This window comes from Athene noctua, chromosome 4 (assembly GCF_965140245.1).
Source record: "Athene noctua chromosome 4, bAthNoc1.hap1.1, whole genome shotgun sequence".
Lineage (NCBI taxonomy): Eukaryota > Metazoa > Chordata > Aves > Strigiformes > Strigidae > Athene > Athene noctua.
Window position 1 is genome coordinate 3,056,145 of NC_134040.1, and position 18,207 is coordinate 3,074,351.

The 18,207-nt window shown below is 46.3% G+C and overlaps 1 protein-coding gene across 2 annotated transcripts in view; it reads left to right on the plus strand.

The window, feature by feature from the left end:
* Nucleotides 1-18,207, plus strand: part of SLC4A11 (solute carrier family 4 member 11) — a 93,796-nt gene that overhangs the window by 11,951 nt on the left and 63,638 nt on the right. For both annotated transcript variants that reach the window (XM_074904264.1, XM_074904265.1), the window contains exons 2-3: nucleotides 1,295-1,345; nucleotides 12,677-12,829. In XM_074904264.1, the coding sequence (XP_074760365.1) occupies nucleotides 1,295-1,345; nucleotides 12,677-12,829 (204 nt within the window). The remainder of the gene's footprint in view (nucleotides 1-1,294; nucleotides 1,346-12,676; nucleotides 12,830-18,207) is intronic.

Genomic DNA, 18,207 nt, shown 5'->3' on the forward strand with positions numbered 1-18,207 from the left:
TGAAAACGTGGCACACTGTAAAAGGGAAAAAAAAAAAAAAAAAAAGGCACGTAACCCGTAAGCCAAAAGTTATGGGGTAGAGAAAGGGTCTTTGGGAAACGGTCTCATACCTCAAACGAAAAGCAGGAAGCCTAATCTGTAGAACAATAAAGCAGGCAAAACCTCTTTCCTTGTTGGCCCAAATTCATCCCAGGCTTGCGTAGGTAATGTTTGATTAGCCTAATGAAGTGGGGAAAGACAGGGCAAATCTATTCCTCTCTTTTGATTGCATTTTGGCTGGGAAGAAGCATAGAAAGAGGCAGCACCTAGTAGCAGCCTTCTAAGGGACTGCTTGGGTGACTCTTAGTCGAGGCTTGAAACAGAGCTCTGTTAGCTCACTGTAAAATGGGGCATGCACCTGTGCAGAAAAGCTGGTGCTTCTAGCCCACGCAGTCTGAACTGTCAAATACTGTTAGGATTATAACAGCCAGGCTGGGCTTGGGTACCAGGCTTTGATCACACCTGAAAGCAGGTGCTCCTGTGCTGTCTGAACATCTCTCTGCACGGTAAATACCCACTTTGCCAGCAGTTAATTGCAGAACTGACTCACTCGCTAATAAAGTATGTTCCATAATGAATCATGGGGCTTCGGTCCTGATGCTGCTGTGTTTGTGGGCTTGCTCTTGGACAGTGTCATTTCCCATTTGTGGCTTCCTCGTGAGACCCTGTTGGTGCAGATGGTGTTTGCAGGACCCCCGCTCAGGAAGCGGGCCAAGGCAGGCTACAGTGGCCTGGTGCTTATCTTCAAGTGCCAAGCACTGTTTTGGGATATCCTAATGATTAGAAGCAGCAGAATAGGATGCGGAATTCTGTTCTCATCTAAATTGAGTTGTTTTTGTCTAAATTAAACTGGTTCTTTTTCATCTGAGCATAAGCTACAACCTGGACTTCATTATGGCCTGTAATTTTTATAAAAGCCTTGTAAATGTTTAGCTTGTATTATTTTTGGATGTGCTCGTTCAGGTTTGCTAGGTCACTGAGGGGATCAGGCTTGTCGTGATCTTTAGTCTTGCTGTTTTGTGGTCCCAGCCCAAAGATGTCTGAGACTGCTTGAGAAAAGTTAAGCTGTGACTGTACAGGATATTCTGGTAAATGCTAAAGTCAATAAACAAAAGGTTGAAGTTGCCACATTCAGAAAATCTGATGCCTGGCGTATTTTGGGGCTGGGCTTTCTGCTGTAATCCAGGCTTTCAGTAAGGTGAAGCCATTCAACATCTTGATGATTCTGATGTTTCCTTTTTTTTTATCTTTTTAGAGTCTCCACCAGCAGCGATGTCAAGAAATGGATACTTCTTTGAAGAGAGTGGCAAGTATTGTTTGACTTCTTTATGCATAGTGTTGCCTTATTGGAGGGAGAGCTGCACTACAGGCTTAGCTGGGAACTTGAAACAGGTCATACAGAATCCATTTAGTTTAAGCAACGTGTGAAGATGGTCTTACGTGGTGGTTGTGTAATCTTCTACTGGAAGCAGACTCTGTTTTTAAATCCTGTAGATGTTCTAGATATTCAAAGCAGTAACTAATCATCTCCACCTTGTCATCAGTGACTATTCTGGGTGGCTCCTTGTTTCTCAAGTTTGTTCATGATGTTTTCCTGTAAGACAGGCTGGCAGGTGTATTTGCTTGTCTTTTTCTGGAGTGGAGATCATGTGTAGGTGTCAGATCCCTTTGGAGACATCTTGCCAAGAGCATCAGGCAAATGTTGGGTGGCTTTGGTAAATGCATCTTATGGTGCAAAGTGCTCTCTAAGTTTATTTTTTTTTCTTTGAAGCAAGATTAAGTTGTGGCACTTGGAAGCTTGTATCATCTGCCTCAGCAAAGGTGGCTGAGCTCTCCAAGATACTGTACTGATAAAGGGCCAAAGCATTGTACAGCCAAACCTGGAAGTCCTGACTTCTCTGCTGATTCTGGAGAAAAAGAATGTGTGGGGATTGTTAGGAAGAGATAAACGTGAGAGTTCAACTCAAGACCAGCCTCTTTGGGGTGTACTCTAAGGGCCTGCGGCTTCTTGTCCTTGAGGGGAGGTAGAGTGCTTGGAGTATTCAGAACTTCCAAATGGTGAAAGCGGAAGACTAAAATGCTCCAGTTATTTCAGCCTGTAGATGCTTGCAGCTGTCACAAGGCTCATCGTCCTTGTTCCAGGGAGCCAAGTCTTTGGTTAACATCTGGGAAGGGGAAGCTGAATGTTTGCCAGATGTCAGCTGCAGTAGGTCCAGCACTGACAGTGCTTCCTTTGGCACTGGCTCACTTGCCTTTTCTGAAAGTGTTATAAGGAGCCAGTTTCTAGAAGTTAAAAGGGTGAAACCAGAAGCAAATATTCTTATCGCTAGTAAGAGGTCTCTTCTGAAGGCTGAGGTGAGTTGGGGAAGGATGGAAATTAATGCCTGACCTCAGGGAGGTTTTCTGAGGGCATGTGGGGCATGAGGTGTGGGTAGCCAGGCTCCTACCTCCCCTGGTTTGTTTGTGGCCCCTTGGGATGTGTCTAGTGTCTTCCTGACGACCAGGAATGTAAGAGTTAGGACCCGGAGAGATGACTAAACCTTTAGTTTCTGGCTGAGAGCAGTGTAAGGGCTTAGGGAGGAATGCTGCTGTCTGATTTGGAGGAAGGACAAAGTTTTCTGAAGCCACCTACTTCATCCTAAGTCCTCCTGCCCCAAGGAACAGAAGCACAGCTGCCTGTCCTAGTATCTTACATGGAAAGGCTCTATATGCTCCCATCTAGGACAAAATGTCTTGTTTTCCTCAAACTGTCCAAACAGAAAAAGCAGATCTCTGGATGTTTTTAGAGCACATGTTTAGCTGTGGCATGCTCTCCTAGGAGATAGGCAACTTGGTGCCATGGCAGTGAGCATTTTTCTGCCCTGTTTGTGCTATTAGCCAGCACATTCCTTTGTTGTAAGGAGATGGCACCTTAGAGCTACCATTACGGACTTCATGAAACTGTGCGTGCTTCTTTCCTGTTCTGCTTCTGCATGGTTTGGGGGAAGGAGAGAAGGTTGCAAGTTCCCCTCCAGCCTGCATGAGATACTGCTGTATTAATTGTGATTGAGAATACAGTGGATTTCTTGGTTATTTCACGCTTAAATCCGTTGTCATTCTTGTTCCTCGTTACAAACTGACCTTTTAGAAAAGTTCAGTTGCTGTTGAGTGATGAGTCACCTTCTACTGCCTGATTTAACTGAGGGCTTGTGTGTTTCTGCACAGAATATGTGGACAGCGCATCTTGGGGGTTGCCAGCATGGATGTTCACGTCCCTCTGTGAGGCAGCGCTTTGGCGCTCTCTGTCCAGAAGTTTCGTGCACTGAGATTCTTGAAGACTTACCCCAAAAAAATCTTTATCAGAGCTGGAGGAAATGGCAGAGAAAGAAGTTACCTTTTCACATAGTTTCGAAACTGCTTGTTTTGAAACGGAGCTACGTAATCATTAAGCTGTTTCTTGGCATCACTTGTTTGGATCTGACAGTTACATTATGGAGACCAAGAGATGCTCTTGCCCCACCTTTAGAATAAAACCAATCCCCTAAGCTGTGTGTTGAGTGAGGGCGAAGAAAAAGTTGATTTCCTTAGCACTTAAATTTTTCCCCTTTTTTGGAGAATCATTGTTTGATACTCTTGCTCTCTGCACAGTTGAGCTTTTTCCTTATCTCCTCTTGAGATCTTGCATATACATATGGTTTTCTGTATCCTTAGTAATTAGGATGTTTTTGTTTCTGACCATATCTGAGGCTCTGTTCAGAGTCTATGTCTGTCTTTGCCAGCTAACTTTTTTCATCCTCTTGTGTTCTCGATAGCAGCTGCAGCAATGTTAAAAGTTGAGACTTCAGTTTTAGTTTGAACTGTTGTAGCGAGGGTGATCTTGGCTGCAGCACCAAAGCAATGCTTTGTAAGAATCTCCTGGATATTTGCTGTTCACAGAAACTTATAAAGTGTTTAATAACTTGTAGCTCTGTTAATTACTGAGGAGTCGAGGAAAGTCCAGGAAGGATTTTTCTAGTGAATGGATGTTAATAGATGATGATTCTGGAAGTTCAGAGGGATGTTACGGTTCCAACCATGTACTAACCCACTTGATAACTTCTTAACTGGCTAAAAATTTTCAAGGTTAATCAAAGGAGCCCATGTCTTTAGCTACAAGTTCCAGTTTCCAGCATACTCTGGTTTTCCCCTACTGCTGAAGAACTTGACTGAAAGCTACTTTCGTGGCCTTTAGCACATTGCAAAAGGTAAATGCATGCAGTGTGACTGGGGAAAAAATAATCTGTTTAGTAGTTTGCTCTGTAGAAGCAACATTAAGAGGAAAAATAAGGAAATGAGTTTGTGCCTGCCCAGTTAGAAGTTTCTGATGAAGGGTGTGGTGGCAGCAGGTATGATGGCAGCTCTTGGCCTTGTTCAGTTTTTGATCCATGTAGATATATTGTCAGTTTGAATAGCTGTCCTCTGACACATCTTGCTGATGAAAATCCATGTTTTTACTCATTTTTCTGTGGAACAAACCTCTTGCACAAGCAAACGAATGAAGTCTGGCCTTTGCACAGTAATAGTTGGTGTTCCCCTACCTGCCCCATGATTAGGTTGTGTGTTTAAGTCACTTGTATCAAGGTGGTTTTGTCAAATGAGTTTTCTTCCTGACAGATTTAAGTGACTAATGAGATGATTGCGTAGACCCAATCCAAACCTGAAGATAATTGGAGTCCTGATGAAATGGAGCTCAGCAATCAGTGTTCAGAATAACTACTCATCAAGCCCCGCATTGTCTTGGCTGTCAGCCTCCTGCACCCTCCGTGGTGGTGGCGGGGGAGTATCCAGTTTCTGCTACAAGTGGATTAACTCTAAAGGCCTTATTGCAGGTATTACCTGCAAGGGATTCAGTTCAGCCAGTGTACGATGAGCTTTTTGATTGACCCAAGAACTTTCTCTGATAAGACACACAACCGGAGGCTTTCTAGTTGTTCTTGCAAAATCCAAAGGAAGGAGTCCCACTGTAGCGCTGGGGATATCTGAATTGTTGCATTGTTTTAAAGTTGGCCCAACAAATATTGCAGCATAAATTTTTGTCTTCCAAAGCAAATCCCTCACTGCTTGGTCTCCTTTGACTTATTAATTGGTTTTCTGGCACAACAAATTGCAGTTGTGTTGAAGGGCGCCAAGGCCCCAGTCTGGCTTGGGATGTTTGGATATATTTTATCTGCTTGTTTTTGTTTTTCAGTTTGCAGTTCAGTTTGGTATGTGTGCTGTGGGCTTTTTTCTCTTTTTTTTTAAATTTGTCTTTATCTGTCTTGGAATTGTTTGCCTAGCTAGGAGATTAATCTAAATGTCTTTGTGAAACAAATCCTTTCGCAATGGGTTTCCCCCGATGAGATGCCCAGTTTACCAGCAGGAGATGCACTATTGCTACCTGTGGGGTGCCTGAGGGGATGGCTTGCAAGTCTCTTGCAGATTTTTATTTCTAAGAACTATCAGGAGGCCTATAATGAAATGAACGCTCCTGATTTCTGTGGGTTCTGGTACAGAACTGAAATTCCACGTGCTGCTGTGTTTTGTTAAAACAAAAAATAAAAACAAAGCCTCACTGAATTACTTGAATTATTCACAACATTTCCTAGAAATCTGGCTGCAAAATACAATACTGGAATTAATTCAAAAGTGCCTGTGTTGTTGGTTGGTTTTTTTTTTTTTTTTTTTTTAGCAGATCAGTTCTTTCGGTTCTGTTATGAATTATTACTGAAGTGGCAGGGGAAACTGTTTCCATCTGGCTCTTCATGACAAGAGACTGACTCGAAGTAGGGTTGGAAGCATGTGACTGAAGTTAATGGCTGGCCAGTACTGGAGGGATCTGTTACTTAAAGGATGCAAGTCTGGTCTTGGTGACTTACCTCTAGACACTTTGTACCCCTTTCTTACAAGAGGAGGTTGTGGTTTGATCTGTGGTCTTGAAGCACTCTGAAAGCTTAAGTAATGGACTGATGTTTCCATAGCAGGGAGTCATTACCCCAAAAGGCTCCAAGCTCATATCTTACAGGTTTCCAGTGACTGCTCAAGAGCCAGGAAGCATGACCCAACACTTCTCTAGCTCTTCTGCCCCTTAAACTACCCATGGAGGGGCTGGGATTTCAGAACACTTCTCTAAATCCCATCTAGATGACCGAGAGAAGTCTACCTGTGCCAATCCATAATATTTGGCTCTAGTAAAGGAAGTTTTCTAACAAGAGCTTGAGAGATAAGCTCTGGACCCCTCTTGCCAATTAGCTGTCAGCAGCAAACCCTCAGCAGTCCAACAACAGCCTGTGGGCAACCCCTAGCACACCCCCCCCCCCCCCCCAGTTGTCTTCTCTGGGCTGACATAAACCACGTGGCTGCCTGCCACACGATGGGTAAATCTCCTTTAAGACAAAAATAGCGACCCTTGCCAGGGAATCACTTGACTGTGAACCAAAGGAAAAGCTTAAAATTCTAGCAAGCATCCAGCTGTATGCAGAACTGCTTTATTTAATCATCATGGCTTCAATTTTTAATTTTGTGGGAGACAGCTTTGCAAAACGTGGCTTGGTAGCACCCTTCGGAGGGTATCGCTCTGTGGCTACAGCACTGCAATTGTTCTTGTCTGTGAAATGGGAGTAATTTGTTAGGAAGGAAGGAATTTTTCATGACTGCTTTTCCCGACTCTTGTGATACAAAACAATGAGTAACCCCCTAACTTTGAAGTTTAACCTCAGCAGGAACATGTAAAATTTAGGCAAATGTTTACCTAAAAGATGCTGTTCTATCAATACGATTGCTCTCTCCTCGTCTGGAAAAGGAGAGCTATTTTGGTAAGTAGACGATTATGCTGAAATCAGCATATAAAATGTGACCAGAAGCTCGCCTTGGTTAGTGTGTGAGAGTAGGATGCTGTTTACATCCCTTTTTCTAGAATACTGTGCGGATTGGAGAGCCGATAACACTTGTACAAAGTTCTTCCTAGTCTCTCCTGAATCCGTAGATTGTTTTATGCTTGCCAATATTAACTAACTGTAAGGTTATCTAACCTTTGGAGGCAACATGAGTCTGTTTTTGTGCAGAGTGTAAAGGTCAAAATAGAGGTGGAGGCTCCAGTATTAACTGAGTTTCCTTTTGCACCCAGTGTTGGGGATTTGGGTATTTTCTGAGTGACGCAGTGGATCTGCACGCCTGCAGTACTTGAGGAAGAAAGCAAACCATCTGATAGCTTAAAGCTCAGGCTGATCACTTTATCTCAGGTTAATTAAAACTTCACGCCTTTCTTGAAAATTAGTGTCTATCATTGATTAGAGCACGTTGAAAATCCATGAGTGGAAAAAATCAAATGAAGCTGACTTTTTTTTTTTTAACTTAATGTTAGTATCATGGCTAGTTTTTAGGCAGATACAGAGCTTAATTCTCTCTCTTGAGTTCCTTAATGCTGTATTATAGCTGAGCTATTGAATATATATTATTATTGCTTCTGTTGTCCTTCTGCACTTGACCTTTAATTCCTCTGAGAAAATGAATGCAAATAGCTCTTGGGCACTTCCAAAACAAGAACTTGCCAATTCCTGCGCTTGACCGTCTGACTGCAGCAGAGCTGGCTGTTTGGCTGTGTGAGGTTTATGGCTTGAAACACAGAGAGTGGGGCCAACTGCTGGATTTCAGTCCTGAATGGATCAGGATCAGTGACAAAAATATCTAAAGCAGTGATGTTAGGAGGAAAGCCTTTGCTTTTCCCAGGGTAGGATGTATGAGGTGGCTGAATCCAGCAGGAGCACAGTACATACTGCTGCTCCTGTGCTCTGGCAAGGTGACCACAAGTGCTGTTTTGCAAAGCCATGAAAACAGATTTGCTGCCTAAAAACTCATTTGAGAAATCTGAAATGGCTTTTAACATGGCTAGCTGATAGTGCTGGATTGATGATCATATGGGCTCAAAAGAACTCTTTTAATCTAACTTTAGCTTTTTGGCTTTTGGAAGAGACTTAGTGGGAGAAGGGAACTACCGCTTCTGAAGAAGAGGAGATGCCCTCACATGACTCTGGAAGCTGGGGCTTGGATTTGGTTGAGGGAACAGGTGTTGCTGTGCAAACAGGGGCAATGAATGAGAATGCTTTTCCTGACTTGTAGTGTAGACTACCTTGGAAGTTAACAGTAAAAATAAATAAATAAATAAAAATCAGTAGTTTCCAGAAAACTGCATTGAGTATTCAGAGTGTTAACTTGGCATATATGGTCCTTCAGAAGTAAAGCCAGCAAGTTTTGCAGAGAATTAGCAGAGGTTGATGGCTTGACGAGCTTTAATTTTTAGCTTCCCTGTTTTGCCCTGCTCATCTAGCTATGTGAATATGTACCTTCATCTTATCCACGTAACTCCTGATAAACCAGTGGCAGCAATATATCTGCCTAAACAAAAACGTGGCATGCACGTGCCCTGAACTGTGTAACGTCTGAGTAATGCCAAAAGAAAAAAATGCCTCATCTCCACCAAAAATCTCTTTCTTTGATGTCTTCTCGGGCTTGCCATGCTAAACTGAGTGTGTAGGGAAGTGTGGGTAGGTGCATTTGCTCTCCTGATCTCCTGGTTAGTGTGCATGCTTGCAGATGCTGATTAAAATACCTTGACTGGCTTTGTCTTCTCAGAGGCACACAGAGAGGTTATGCTGGGGCTGCGTCTGGTGGAAGTCTCATAACTTGGGATGTGAGCTGATGTTTTTAGTAATAGAACTACTTTTCTCCCAGGAAACTGAGTTTGATTAAGATTTTGGCTTTTTCAGAGAAGTCTTCAGCCCTTGGGCTGTGAGTACTGCTCCCACAGAGCAAGTAAGCTTTTCTAGGGAACATAGATGATGTAGCTGGAGTTGTGCTTCCAGCTAACTACTACTCTGCTGGTTTTATTACCCAAGGTGAAGCGGTGGTAAGAGAGGTAATGCCATCTCTGATTGCTGCGGCTCAGTTCACTGCTTTTCCTGACAGAGCCCCAGGCTCTTAAAACTCAGCTCAAAAGCAAACTAGCTGCAGGGCAGGCGCCTTCTCAGAGTTGTGAGAGGGTTGATAGCAGCAGGACTGGGGAGCTGAAGTGGATCCGAGAAGATTATGGGAGTAAGGAAAGAAGGCTGGGGATGGATATTGAGGTACTGGAGCAAGGCAGACCTGGACCAGGCATGAGGTGCAGGGGAACAGGTGACGCTTTAGAGGGGAATGGCTAGAGGAACTGCAAATTTTTTCTTTTTCCCAGCACCTGCACAAAATGCACATGATGTGCTGAGATACAGCAAGACTTATTAGGGTGAAGGCATCTGCTACTTCTGGCTGCACAGGGTGAGGAGTGGATTTTGTTCCCGCAGTACTGATGGATGGTGCTCACTGTCTCTGGCCTCGTGCACTTTTCACACTCTTCCATTTCTTGTTGCTGCAAAATGAGTTCTGCAGGGTGGACCGAGGGGGATCGTCCTGACCGCGAAGTGTTCTTCAAGGTGCAGGAGGGCTGCCCTGATCTTCTCAGCCAGCCTTAACTCAGTTCCTGACTCTGGCCTCCTACTCAGCAAAATCTCTTTCCTCTAGTGCTTTTAGACCGTATTTCAGGCTGAAGTGGCACTTCCTCTGCTCAGAGGTCTGACTCACCCTGCCATGTAGCTCATGGCACTTCAGCAAATGCTGCCTTCGTATGAAGGTGGCCATCTGCAGTGACAGAGATGGGGGGAGCACCGCTTTAGACATCTTAAACTCTTCCCAGCTAATCTGAGGTGGTATGCAAAGGTGTCTAACTCCGCCCTCCACCTCACTGAAACAACTGCTAGAGCACAGGCTATAATGTGTTACTGGGACTGTGCTCCCATATGAAAACCTGACTGATATTTACACAAACTGTGCAACGTCCGTATTGGATCCTGCTCTGAACTTCTGCAAAACACCCATCAGACTTTCAGAGGAGCTGAACAGCTTCTGTTGTTGCTTGTGGCATCTGCTGCCCTTCAAGCAGCAGGGGTGGCACTCTGAGCATCAGGCGATGGGGTGGAAAACAGCTGCCAGGGCTGGAGGCAGCTATTGAGCCATGCTTAGAGGGAAGGGAAGGTACATCTGCCATGCACGCAGCTCATCATCTCACCTCAAGGTGACCCTGCATTTGACAGGCGTAAGGTGCTCATGTTTTAAAATGTCTGGCAGACTAATGGGCTGAAGGATTCAAAGCAGGAGTGAAGCCTTGAGGTGGTTTAGTGACAAAGCAGACACCTGCCTGGGAGTGCAGTTCCTGTACAGCCCAGGTTTGGGATTATTTGCAAACTGAGTGTTTTGTCCGTCCCTTGCCCAAGGGACGCGAGGCTCGGCTGCCTTTTGTTCTGCTCTTTCCTCCCCTAAAGAGGGAGGAACAGAGGATGCTTCCCTTGCCAGAGTCCTTGCTGACCTCTGCCCAACCCTCTGATCCTACTCCACCCTTGCCCTTCTTCCAGCTCCTGTGCTGCTTCTCTCCTGTCTCCAGCCCTCTCTGCTTTCAGGGCCCGCTGCTGCTGTGCTCTTACCAAGCCAGCTTCCGTGGGCTTGGAAGGTGAATAAATACTCTTACCCATTTACCCATCTGTGTCTTAACTGCATTAGGATAGTGGGGAAAAACTCCACCGTGTTCTGGGCTGTGTCCTGAAACCATTTTGCCCCTGCGTGCCTCTCCTCTGACCCACTGAGTGGGAAGGATGGAGAAGCACAAATTATTGTAACAACGGATATGACACAGATGGAAAAGCCAGGATCTCATGGATTTCAGGCTACCCCAGGCTGATTTTTTGCTTTGCAGGGCTGCCCAAGCTCTCCTGGCACTGGGGTGGGGCTGTCAGCACTGGTGAGTGCTCTGCTTTGCTGAGGAGAGGTTATGATGTCCATCATGCATTTTGGAGGAACCAACCCCCAAGTTTAGCGTTTTGTTTGGGATTGAGATGCTTGCGTGGGGCTTTGTAGTACTTCTGATGCCAGCGGGCACCCTGTCTGGCTGTCGTTATCCCTCCGGGCCACTGGCTGCCCCTCAATCTGGGCTAGCCCTTGCGGAGATGTTTCATACCTGGTGGTGTCCACAGAGCTGTGATACTTAGGGTGTTGTGTTCAGGTGTTTCCTATACTTTCCTCACCTCACTTTTCTTCTGTTTGTCTTTGGACAAGTTAATATTTGTGCAGAGATGAAAACAGCTGCCTAAGCTTCACCGGCAGCAGAGGACGGCACCCTTGGTGCATTTTGCTGGCTGGCTGGGGACAGCAGCGCCTCAGCTGCTTTTTGAAACCTTCAGAGCAGTTGTGATAGGAATAAATGTGAATCAGTCCCATCACACAGGTAGATGGAGGAGGCAGAGATCCAGGAGAGGGATTAATCTGATTCTTTTGTCGGGTTTCCCGCACCTTGGATAAGCAGTTCAGAAGTCACCTGAAGGCTTGAAGGCCCTGCACCCTCTGAGCCCTCCTGGGGAGACGCCGAGTGCCCGTCGGCGCGTTGCTCGTGGCAGGAAGCGCTGCAGCCGCTGTCCTGCGTCGCCGAGTTCCTGTTTGTGGCCTCCCTGCTCGGGGCTGGTGTTTTGCGGTGGTGAGCTGTCAGCTCGAGATCCCTCTGAGACCGTGCGCGCTGCTTTCAGCTGCTGCTGCCTCTACGTTTGCTTATATGAGGCTTTAAAAAAAGTCATCAATATTTTAGTTTCCATTCAAGTGTCCGCCTTGAAGCTCACGCTTTTCATTTTGCTGTAGTGCCTAAAGCAAGCTAATGAAATATATCCCTCCTGCTTCAAATTAGGCATAAAAGACTTGTCAGAAGATGGGTAGAAGCTGCTGAATAATCCTGGTAATATAAAAATTGACATTCTATAATGTCCCTAATTCTCCTAATTAAACATGATACACGAGCATGCCACAAGAGTCCTCCAGCTGCTTCGTAATAAAACGTTGCAGTGAACCAGCTTGCTGTTGAGTGAGGCTAGGTTAAACTCTAATTAGAAGCATTGCAAAAGGCTAAGGACTTGTCCGCTGTAATTAAGAAACTTGTCTCGCTTTCTCGGTGCTGCCACCTCCTGTGACCTGCCCCTCTGCCCCTGGGGAGCTGCGGGTCTGTCTATCTGTATCGGGTGTCTCCTTGGAAACCTTTTTTTTTTTTTTTCATCCCCTCAGTTTCAAATTGCTGAATCGCAAGTGAAACGGCTGCGCTGCTGGTGACTTGAGCTGATGAGCGCGTTGGCTTTAGGATGGGCTGGAGCTGTGGTGCAGCTCTTGCTTCTGGGTCGCTGGTTTGTGTTTTTATTGCTTACAGTCCAGGTTTTTATTTGGGTTTTTGGTTTTTTTGACCTGAGAGGAGCAAAGTGTATCCCCTTGGATTTACCGCTCACGCCATTGACTTTGGCAAGCAGGCCAGCGTGTGAAGCCCGTGGTGTTGCCTGGCCGGGCTCTGCAGTGGCCCTTTGGACACACACCTGAGGCCAACCTGAAATGTGCCGGAGCAGATTGCTTATAATTTTCAGCCCTCACCAGACAAGGGCATAAGAGAAGCCCCTCGCAAGGCCCCGGGTGCTGCTGAGGCCTCGCTGAAGCCCTCAGCGGCCATGATCGGTGGGTATGCTTGTGCCCCGGCGGCTCTGGGCCCCGGCGCAGCCCACGGCCCCGCTAACCGCCCTCCCCGTCTCGTTGGCAGGGTACCTCAAGTGCGACACGGACGATGGCTGCGAGGCCAAGGAGGAGACAGGGGGCGAGGAGCTCTTCGATGCCGTGAACTCCTCCATCGTCTCAGGGGACAGCATCCGCTTCTTTGTCAACGTCAACTTGGAGGTGCCGCCGAACGCCACCGGTGAGTGTCACCCCAACCCCGAAACGGGGCTGCGAGGCGCGGTCGTTGCTCACCGGGGAATTTTGGAGCGATTTTTAGAAAATCTAATAAAAGTCTGGCTGCTGAGCAGGTGTTCAGCCATCCATGTGAAGTGTCCTGACTCCTTTTTCACGTCCCCTCACTTTATTTTTTTTATAAGTCCTCACGTTTAGGGCCTGGGGCCTTGTTGTTGCTCTCCCTCCCGTGGCCTGGTCACTGAAGGAGAGCCATTTTGAGTGAGAAATCATGATTTTTGGTGCATGTAGTTGCTGTAGATAATTCAGTCATGGCTCTGTGGCTTGCCAGAGGTTTTGAAGGGGTTTTTTGATCGTGTTTTAATGGAGATGATGGAGGTGAGTTGGAGCTGTGGATCACCTGGGTCGGTCAGTTGCTGCTCTCCACAGGAGCTGGGTAAGGGAAGAAAGAGTGTAGAGGGACTTCTGGGGCTGGACATGTGCCTTTTGGGTTTAATCATTCTGGATAGAGGCAAGCAATCCATACACCTGCTGTATTGGGGCAGGTAGCTAAAATGAGGAGACAACCAGCCTGTTAGACACCTCTGATGGAGATCAGGCCCCCAGTGCATGCAGCTGTGTCTGGTACAGGGAAGTGCTATTGTGTCTTGTGTTCTGTTTATAAATACAAACCACCTGCTCCAGGTGAGGGCCCAAGCTCTGAGTTCCCCCAAATATGCTTTAGCAGGATCTCTGTCAGCTTCAAGGCAGCTTCACGCAGGGGAGGAGGATGGTGTTTGCCAGCAGTGGTGCCTGTGGTGCTGAGGGTGAACCCCCCAGCAAAACGCACCCCTGAGGCTTCCAGCCTCAGGGACTCACGGTGTCAGCTTGGAGTGGTGGCTTGGCTCGTATGGGCCAAGCGGCCACGAAGATGGTGGTTGTGCAGTCATGTTGCAGATGGTCATGTCTGCCCCAAAACTGTGTTCTTTGAGTACTCCCTTCCAAGCTGGCACGCTTTAGAAACCTTGCCCCATATGGGGAGCAAGGTGGAGGGGACTTCTAAACAGCCTGTTAAACACAAATTGTGAAGATACCTCACATGCTTGCTATGGAGGAGTAAATTCCCTAGATTGCTCTAGAGGCTGCTTTTGCCTCTAGCACACCATTTTAAAATCCTCTGTAATGCACATGCTAAATGGTGAAGGAGGAGGGCTAGCAAAACCTGGCTTTCATGCTGCCTGCCTAGGAAAATGCAGCCTGGGACATGGCAGCAGCCTGGGTTTCATCCCAGCGGGTGGAGGCATCCTGGAACCTGCTTGTGTGAGCACTATTTTGGAGACTAAATGCAAGGGCTCTGGATTATTGTTGGTGTCACAGTATCAGAGAGTCCTTTAAGTTTGCTTTAAGCTACTTTCAGAATACAAGCAAGTCCCAGTTGTTCTGTACCGAGGAATTATCGGAAACAGTGATGCAGAACAGTCATGGCCCAGACCTCTGCCTGACTACCTTGAAGTCTTACTTTTTGAATTAGAGCGGTGACTTCAACATAAGAGTAATATCTAGCAATTTTCAAGCCTGCAATTTTACAAATACCATCTTAATTGAAAGATTTAAGGGGAGCTGTACTGTGCTATGACAAGTCTGGGCTTAATGCCGTGGGGTGCATTGTTCGGGGATGAGGAATGCAAGTGCTGTGCATTCTTCTGTGTCTGAAGAAGCTGACTTTCCTTGTGTGTTCTCCTGGACTTTTTATAAGTGTTTTCCATTCAAAACAGGACAAAAAAGGCTTCTTTATTTCCCTCAAGCATTGATGTTTGTGATGGTATTAGTTATATCCTTCAGCTGAGATGTTTAGAATTTTTAAGGAAAAATGGACTTATGATATGCTGGAGTCCCCTTTCAAGTGCAAGGACAGAGGTTTTAAAAATGGGCTTTGGGAAGAACAGAAGTCCAGACTTCCAACAAGGACAGGTGTGAGATTTGATTTTTTTCTTTTTTTCCCATGATAACATGGAAGTAGTCTAGATAAAGAACCTGGGCTTTGGCTGTCAAGCATAGGATTCCTCAGACTCCAGGTGTTTGAGTCATCTAGACTGTCAGCTCTTTCTCAGAGGTGGTATTACTGAAGCATCTTCCAGCGTGGATTTTATGCTTGCTAAATCAGTCTCTGGCTGCAGAGCGTGTAGCTGATCCTCCTGGAAAGCTGACTTCTCAGGTGCATGAAAGGGACTGAGATGAGTCCCTTCAAGCTCTTCTAATGAACGTAGGCTGACCTGCTCAAAAAGCCGCCCTATTCACAAGCTTCCTAAGTTCTTTCTAGAAAATGAAGTTTAACTATGCCATGGCCGAGGTATGGCTGGGGGTGTACCGTTCCTTGTTCAACTCTGCAAGGGGACACACTTCAGAAATGCCTTTGCATTGCTGCCGCTCTCTGGGAGTTTTGTTTTACACTTGGGCTTTCCGTTCCTGGAACAAAACTGTGGAGCTGAGCACTTGCAGTGCTTGTCTCCAGCAAGCAAAGCTGACAAGATAGGGGGGGAAAGCAGGTTTTGTGCAGGCAATGCAAGATTCCCCCAAACACCTCATTTCCAACCCCCAAGGGAGCTAGTGCACCGTGATCCTACAGGGTCCTCTAGTCCTGTTTAAACACAGAGGAGAGGCACCTGTGGGAATGACATCTTTCTGTCTCTGTCTCATTATCTTGCTTTCTCCAAGGTGGTTGAAACCTTCGTTGAGCTGAAAGGCTGTCTTCCTTGTGCCAGAGGGCTCGATATTGCCCTCTTGTGTCATGCTACCCATTGCAACACTTGCTGGGGCTTGGGCAGTTGCTGCCCGACCGGAGAGAGACTGAGCATGGGCCATCTTCTGCAAAGAGGGCTCTTTGGTGCTGCCTGTGTTGACTTGCTCCCCGGTGTCAGATGCTCTTGCTGCATAAAATAGATTTTCTCAGTCTCCAGCAGGAAGAACCTCTAAGTTGACTTGAAATCAGATGAATAGCTGCTTTGTGATATCTGTGAGCCTCTGTGTGTGTGTTTTGGTCGTCACCATTTGGTCTCTTGACTGAATGTGGTGTCCAGATTCCATCCTGCTGGAGACCTTTTCTGGTGAGCTGCTGTGAGGTTGCTGCTCACCTCAGTGTAAGGATAAAAGATCCAAAAATCCCATCTGGGGAGGGGACGAGTTAATACCCCAGCGTCTGGGTGCTGGCAGGCAACGTAAGTGGAATTACAGACGTGGTGACAGCTCTGCCATCATCCTGTCAAGCTGTTAATCTCCATATGATGGATGTACAGCTTGCTATAAGCATAATTGGATGCACTTTACTATAATTCTGTTTTAAAAAGATCGTTGTGTGCGATTCAACATTGAGCCAACAAAACATAGCATGGCCCATAAAATTCCAACAATTAACCATTGTCATAAAATGCTGGGCTGTGTGCACAGATATACATATAAAGCAGGATAGCCTGAAGAAATTGAGGGTTTAAGGTATGGCCTATCTCATTTTTAATTAATACTGGCTGCTCTTGCATGAAATATTGAGCCCAAATCAGTGCAGATGCCTAGGCGCTAAAATGCTGCTCAGTCGTGACACTTGGGTCCTTTCTCCTGGTGTTTTATTGCTTCCTTGCAGTAGCTGATAAAAGGCTTTTTTTATTCTCTTCTGCCTCTCATCCTTCCAGCTTAGGTTTTGGTGGCAAGTCTGCTTTCAGCAAATGTTAGTAGATCCAGCATGAAGGTGGGTCTTTATGTGAAGTCGGATGCTTTTGGACCTGGGTTCTGCATTTTGGGGGGAAGATCAGGATGGTTTTTAGAGACTGAGGGTTGCTCTGAAGTCAGAGTACATATGTACAAGTAAAGTGTTAGGTCTGTGCCCTGCTGCATGTGTTTTTTCACAAGTCAGTACTGCGTTCTTGTCCCACATGAAGTCCCTTTTCCTCCACCCCTTTGCCTGAGGTGGAGAGAGGGAGGCTCCAGCACAGGAGCAGTGATGTTGCCTCTCCTGTGCTCCAAGTGGAAAATCCAGCTTGATGCTCTGTTTCATGGGAATTGTGCCGGAGAGGATGAAGAGCATCAGTGTGTTTGGTGTGCAGTTGGGGGGGACATCTTTCTTCTCCAGACCGTTGTGCGATAAGCCCTGCTTATTTCATAGCTACCAGGTTAGCCCTCCACCAGCTTGCAGGCTCATACGTGGCTTTACAACTGCTTTCCTATTCTCTCACCGAGCTAGAAGTGGATGGATCCTTCTGTCTTAGTGCTCTCTGGATGTGAATTTGACTGTCTATGTATTTTATATTTGGGATTTTCCATAAATCCCTCTGGAGCCTGGGCTGCAGGCGTACGTACCCACATCCCTTCAGCCTGTTGCAGAAACATCAAACTAGGGGATTCAACCACTTGCTGCTTTATTTGCAGGGCACTCGGAAATAAATCCCTGCAAATGAGTATGGCAATTTAGTTTAGGATGAGCCTTAAAGTGTGCTTGACAGGCAAGGCAAGCCTCACTTGTGGCAGTAGGTCTGGGAAGTTTGCGAGGCCACAGCCTTGCTGTCGGTCACAGTGTCCTTATCTACTTGGCAGCTCCATTAAATCAGCCAGGCAAATATTTTCATTGTTTGGATCTCATTTTTTTGCAGCTTGGATATTTCAGACAATTCACCTTCTCCTCCTTTCCGCAGATTGCAATAGAGGGGTTTGCACAGGATTTTTTTTTTCCTAAACTTGGGCACAATTTATCGGGGATTTGTGGAGCTGGAGCTGCTCCATTTTTACAATATGCATTGCTACTTAACAGCTGATGCTCATACTGGTGGGTTTAGCTGCAGAGAGGTGCCTGAAGCAGGGTTGGCTTTTTCTTTTTTTCGGAGGGGGAAGAAGGCAAAATCCTGATGGCAGCGAAAAGCCAATCGGAAAGCAGGATGTGGCTTTGTTGGGGTGTGGGGGGGAAATAACGGAACACGATTTACGCTTCATGAAAAATTAAAGCCTGTTCCGCCCTCTGGACAATTGATCATTCCTAGATAGGGAGAATCAACAGTTTCCTGTAATCTGCTCCAGAGGCACGCACGTGCACACCCACCGCTGCTGCTCCGAGCAAAACACGGTGCTCTAACTCATGGCCCAGCCCCTGCTGAGGTGACTTTTTTTCTTTAAGGGGATGAGGAGAAATGTTAGATGCTGGCGCCAAGGATATTCCAGAGAGAGTAGCGTCCAGAGACAAGTGGTCTGGGCCTGAATGGGTATCATTCTGCACACAATAGTCACATTTCCTCACATTAATACCAAGGTCCTTTTTATGTCTCGAGGCACAATGCTGACCCACGCGTTCCATCTGATAACTCCCTGTTTTAGCAGTTTGATGTCAGCGTGGGATGTTGGGCTCCCGAAGCTTCCTATAATCTAATG